At 46.0% G+C, this 6,630-nt stretch overlaps 1 protein-coding gene across 1 annotated transcript in view; it reads left to right on the top strand.

Moving 5' to 3' along the window:
* Positions 1 to 326: 326 nt before the first annotated feature.
* The window catches only part of LOC132469934 (anosmin-1-like), a 31,819-nt gene continuing 25,515 nt past the window's right edge, over positions 327 to 6,630 (top strand). Inside the window, 2 exon segments of the mRNA XM_060068066.1 lie at positions 327 to 603; positions 606 to 662. Of these exon segments, the coding sequence (XP_059924049.1) occupies positions 481 to 603; positions 606 to 662 (180 nt within the window). The 5' untranslated portion in view covers positions 327 to 480.

Genomic DNA, 6,630 nt, shown 5'->3' with positions numbered 1-6,630 from the left:
TTATTGGTCTGCTGCAATAATTACTACTAGGAAGCCTGTAAAAGTGAAAGATGTGGAAGTTTCAAAAATAATTAGGCAGAAGTATTTGTTAATAAAACAGCAAGAACGATATTGAGCTATAACGTTACATTTCAGAAGGATAATGACTTGAACGGTTGTTCTCTGCGGACAAAGAGGTTGTTCCTTCATCATATCCTTCTAACGATTAGCCTCGTTAAAATGCCTTTGTTGTTTTGCTACGATGACAACCACGACGGGGGACACTGGTGCTGACTTCACGTGCGCCCGCGGTGGGCGTGTCCGGGAGAGCTGAAACGCGCCCCTTTAGCGCGCGGTGCCCAGATGTCATCCATTCACAACTTCGGTTGCAGGAGGGGAGGCTAAAGCCGTAACAGTCAAGAAAGACACGGAGCAGGTTGTCATTTAGCTTAGACTTAGTCCGTAGCTTCCACTGTATTTGTCTAATCTTTTTTTCGTGTCATGTCGTCTTGTACGGTTGTTTTCACGCTGCTGTGTTCGGCCGTGCTCTCTGGGAGTTCCGCGCGCAGGTCCTCGCCGGATCAGGAGGATGTTCAGGGGAAGATCGACAGCGCGAGGTGCACTCTTCCAGGTGCCTGACTCTGCACATGACACAGCTGACGGCTGCCTTTAAGCACATCCAGGTAAATACGTGCCTATCATTAGAATAAAGGGCAAAAAACCTGCAGCCTTTAGGGTGAAATGAACTAAAAAGGTAACTCGTTGAATGTTGCCTTGTTGAATGTAAATTGAACGGACTTCAAGGAAATAACGGGTCGCTAACACTTGCTGCTGTCGCGACCGAATTTTATGTCTAGGATCAATAAAGTAGTCCTATATATTATCTTAACATCATCAACAACAACAAAAGGTTCATTACAGTGCTTCAGGTAATTAATATAATGTTAAATTAAAAACATGTAGTCTATTCCTGAGTAAAAAAATAATAATGTAGGGTATATATCCGTAAGCATCTTTTCAAATGTATTTGTATTTATTTGCAATAAATTTCAGCCAAACGTGCGACGTTCAGCTCGATAAACATGTGCGCGCATTTTTTGCTGGCTAAGAATAAAGTCATTGTCATTTTCCGCCATAATTACTCTTACTCTGAACTTCAATCGCTGGTCGGTGTTCGTGGACTTTGTAGTGTCGAATTTGAGATTAACGGCCACATTAGAACGTTCGATCGAAAACCCACTTATCGTTAACGGCTTCAACATGTGCACGCGGTGCAGTGGGTGGGAAAGTCATTAACCACAAAGTTCAGCACCAATGGCTCTATCTGTGTGTGCGTGTGTGTGTGTGTGCGTGTGTGTGTGTGTGTGTGTGTGTGTGTGTGTGTGTGTGTGTGTGTGTGTGTGTGTGTGTGTGTGTGTGTGTGTGTGTGTGTGTGTGTGTGTGTGTGTGTGTGTGTGTGTGTGCGCGTGTGTCTGTGTGTCTGTGTGTGTCCTGGTCCTTTGCCATCAAAACTCTCAGCCACCTGTGTGTCTGGTAATGAGCGTGTCCCCTAGATGACTCTCTAGCAATGAGGATGTGTTACAAAGTGTGTGTGTGCGTGTGTGTGTTGTGTGTGGTGACTTTTGACACAAGGCATGCTGATGAGCCCCCCCAACCCACCTTCACTGACTTTTGATCAACCATGCCAGATTGATTCTGGAAGAGAGGTGTGTGTGGGGATCACATTTGGTTTCAACTTTATTTAGTTATGAAGTAGAGTCCAGTAGTCAAATTGTGGTGTAATTGAGAACAGCATCTTCCTAGATAGCAGCTCGGATACTCTCTGATAGTTCCCTACGGAGCAGCTATAGGGTACAGTTAGATCATTATAGTGAGCTGTAAGTCACTATTGGGAGCATCTTGTTCACTACAGGAAGCTGCTACTTTACTATAAGAAGCAGCTAGTTCACTACTACAGGAAGAAGCTCCTTCCCTATAGTGAGCATCTACTTTACTTTAGGGAGCAGCTACTTCACTATAGGGTTCTTGGAACAGGATAGAGAGAAGGGATGATGGAGAACTCTTGGACATGTAACTGTCTAATGTGAGGAAGCCACTCATTTGAGATGGTCTCAAAGATGAGGTGAGGACAATCACATCATGACATCAGCACAAGGAAACAAATATTTGACGCATCTCTCTCTACACACATGTTCGCAGAAAAGAAGTACACACACGTAAACACACACACACGCACACACACACACACACACACACACACACACACACACACACAAAAACACACACACACACACACACACACACACACACACACACACACACACACACACACACACACACACACACACACACACACACACAGCTTCCTGTTGGTGGTTGTGGGAATGATGTGTTTCTGACTTCTTCTGGGTGAACCCTTGGTTTTTGGCGAACCCTGTCCTGTCGTGTGTGTGTGTGTGTGTGTGTGTGTGTGTGTGTGTGTGTGTGTGTGTGTGTGTGTGTGTGTGTGTGTGTGTGTGTGTGTGTGTGTGTGCGAGCATACTTCTTTGTGTGTGTAGGTGTGTGTGTGTGTGTGTGTGGATGCGTACTAGCCACTAGTATGTGAATCACAGGGCTCTATTTGCACCTCTCTTTCTGACTCTCCTGCGGGTTACCCAGACCGTCCCGGCTGCTATTGTGTCATCGCATGTTAACTATAGATGGTTGTTGTGTGAGCCTATATGACGACAATTACCAAGCAATCGTAAACTTTGTCAACCATTTAAATATAAACACAGGTTTGCCTCACATGGAAATTTGAGCCATTTTGAGTGTTACAATTTAATGCTAGAGACCGGATGATGAGAGAGAATGATTGTGACTAAAATGGGATGGGAGATGGATGGAGAGCTCTGTGTGCGTGCGCGTGTGCATGTGTGCTTTCCGCCTACTCTGCGGTAGGTAACTCCTAATCAGCCCAAGGGTCATTCGTCCAACCAGTCACACTCTGACAAAGAACAGAGGCAACCGCCGGCTCAGGTTCCAGAGAGAGAGAGACACACAGTGAGGGAGAGAACGGAAGGCAGACAGACTGATAGCTAGGGCGGGACACGCTATGAGACACATAGGGAATGAGAGATAGACAGGTGTTTGGTGAAATGTATGTGGAATTCATCAGCATGGCACATTATTAGCCGTCTCAAGACGCTCATCCGGCATTCAGTCAATGGATGAGGTCAAGAGGCCCACCAACACCCCACAACTGTCACAACACACGTGATATAGACTCAGTGAAAGAGGAAGGGAGGACTTCTGACCAGGTCCAGTTTGGCTGACAGTGGAGTAGATGCTGGGAGGACGGGCGCCTCCACAGAAATACCTGCTGATGAATCGTACACTAGCATTGTTCCCAGAGAAGCTACTTTAAGATATAAGTGAAATAATCACATGAAGACGCATGATGGGATAAGGGACGAAATAAGATTGGTTAAAATAAATAACAAATGATGCCAGAGTGGCAGACAAGCAGTTTGAGCTTAAATAAACAAGTCATGTTTATGTGTATAGCTCTGTATCACAATTATATTTTTGTATGGCGTCACATGCCAGCATTAGAAGGCACCCCTAACCCGGAGCCCTCCAAAGGGCAAGGAATATCCAGTGGGAACAATAATAAACCATGAGAGTGAACGCATAAGAATGATCTCCTGAAAAAAAGACATGATGGGAAACTTGTAGGGTAGACATTCAGTCACAGGCTTTCACAATACAGGGATAGTCTCATAGATCGACGTACAAACAGACAGGCGGGCAGACAGTTCCAGGGACAGACAGACAGACCGACAGATAGTTTCACAGACAGACAGTCAAACAAACAGGAGAGTTGTCCATGGGTGACAGCTGGGGACAAAGACTTGATTGATTCACTTAAGAGAAAGTTCTCTCTCTCTCTCTCTCTCTCTCTCTCTCTCTCTCTCTCTCTCTCTCTCTCTCTCTCTCTCCACAGCTGCATGACTTCCCCCCGTCATTTGATCGCGGAGGCAGTGAGACGCGCTGATAAAGGTTCTGGGCCATATTGGAGGAGTTTCACCTGAAACCACAATAAAAGCGTCGTGACATTGTGAACTCAAAACTCAAAAGAGCAGAGCTGTAGAACTATGGAGGAATAAAGAAACATTGGGCACAAGCAAAGACAGAGACACAGAGACAGTCTGGCAACTCCCCCTCCATCTTTTGTTCTATCGGCGAGACAAACAGAGATAATTAATATCTCTGCAGCATGCTATTTTCATGCCATGGTTCCCCTTGTCACTGCCCATCTTTTGTTTTGTTTAACACACTTTTGTTCAGCAGTGTAACTATGCAGTGACAATAGCAACAACCCGAGTGTTGAGCTATATTAACTACAGGAGAGCAGCGACTGTGGAAGCAAGGCGCTATTAACAAGCAACCACTTTGCTAGAATCTGTGTTGTTTACAGGATGCACGGAACCACAGAGAACGTGTTTGAATGCGCACAGGACTCACATAGGCACACACACACCGTGTCTATGTGTTTGAGTAATCAAATGCTACTGTCGGGAAGGTTGGGACCTCAATATGGACTTTCAGGGAAGTGCTTTATATTGATCCTTAGTGGGTGTTAGTCATGATAACGCACAGCAGCACGCACGGTCATTCGTACACAAGCACACACACGTGTGTAAAAAAGCGTAACATGCACCGTGCACCGTAGCCGTGTTTGTCCCTGGTCATCTGTGTGTGATTAGTGAATGTAATGCCTGGAGTTAAATAGACTGAGAGACTTTCTAGTGTGGCTCCCCGCAAATACTGACCACACTGACACACACTCACACACGCAACCACACACACACACACACACACACACACACACACACACACACACACACACACACACACACACACACACACACAGACAGAAAGGGCACTGGGCCACAGTCTTTTTATTTTTTGTATCACTGCATCTGGCAGAGGTCTGATTTACATCTCGTAACGTTTTCAAACCAGAAGTGTGCATCTGTTCTGTGTCTGTGTGTATTTGTGTGTTTGTTTGGCTGAATAAGTGTGGGACTGAGTCAGGGGCTGTGTTTTTCAATGTGTGTGAAAGATCCTGTGAGCATCTATTTGCAAGTGCTTGTGGGAATACATTTGTTTGAGTGAGTGTGTGTGTGTGCGTGTATTCCTCCATGTACATATGTGTGTTTGAGTATGTGTACTGTATAAGTATGTGTGTTTGTGATCGAGTGTGCGTGCCTGTGTGTGTGTCTGTGTGTGACCCTGTCTCTCTCTTGCTGGGCCATCCAGCGATGTCGGATTGTGATTAGCGCAGTGATTGCTGTAGATTGCGGAGCTATCAGGGCCATGTGGGAATCCTTTGAAATCATGTTTCTCATACCGAACGGGCCAGCGCTGTTCCTAGCAGGTCTTTGTCTTTCTAGGGGGACCCAGGGGGACTATACGTATGAGTTATAGGGTGAAGCAAAGTGACACAGCCGTGCACTTTTTTTTTACAACAGTGAATTTAGGATCGCTTTCATTAAATGTCCAAAGCTGTTTTCCTCCTTTCTCCTTTTCCTATTCCTCTCTGGAATAACATTCACCTTTATTTTAGACCACTTCCTTTCCACAAAAACACACACACACACACACGCCACGCACGCACGCACACACACACACACACACACACACACACACACACCACACACACACACACACACACACACACACACACACACACACACACACACACACACACACACACACACACACACACAGGACACAGGACACAGGACACATGGGCCGCTGGGGACCCTGTGAAGCCTGACTTCTGCCCACCATTAGGGAGGCATACGGTGCACAGACGCGGCCAAACTCCGCTGATAGACTCTGACAGCAAATATGTCCCATGAAATTGAGTACGGGCCGGGAGGGAATGAGAGAAAGATGTACGGCGAGAAGAGGGACAAGGAGAGGAGGGAAACATATGGAAAAGACAGGAAGAAGGAGAGAATGAGCATGAGTGGGAGAACGAGAGGGAGAGGACTGAACGCTTCAGGGACAGCACGGGCAGCGAGCAGTGCTACATCTTCTAGGGCTGAGCCTGGAGCCGGTTATACTGCTGTTCAAACTGTTTTTCAGACCCTCTAAACCGAGGCAACTAAGGGATTTAATGATATTTACTTATCTTTCATCATCACCACACCATCATCATCATTACATATTGGCAAGCCCAGTCCTGTCACATTCACAACACATGATGGCCATTTACACCGAGTGAAAGACAGTGAAGTTTACTATAGGGTGGATTCTGATTTGGTCTTGACTTTCAAAGGATATAGTCTGTTTAAGTTTAGCATAGAGAGGAACATGTTTTGTGTTGGCAATGGCATAGCGCGACTCTCTCTCTCTCTCTCTCTCTCTCTCTCTCTCTCTCTCTCTCTCTCTCTCTCTCTCTCTCTCTCTCTCTCTCTATCTCTCTCTCTCTCCTCCTTCTCTCTCTCCTTCCCTCTCCTTCTCTCTCTCTCTCTCTCTCTCTCTCTCTCTCTCTCTCTCTCTCTCTCTCTCTCTCCTCTCTCTCCTTCTCTCTCTCTCTCTCTCATCTCTCTCTCTCTCTCTCTCTCTCATCTCTCTCTCCTCTCTCTCTCTCTCTCT

Source organism: Gadus macrocephalus, chromosome 12 (assembly GCF_031168955.1).
Source record: "Gadus macrocephalus chromosome 12, ASM3116895v1".
Taxonomy (NCBI): domain Eukaryota; kingdom Metazoa; phylum Chordata; class Actinopteri; order Gadiformes; family Gadidae; genus Gadus; species Gadus macrocephalus.
Note: the sequence above shows the minus strand (reverse complement) of the source record. Positions and strands in the feature narration are given on the sequence as shown.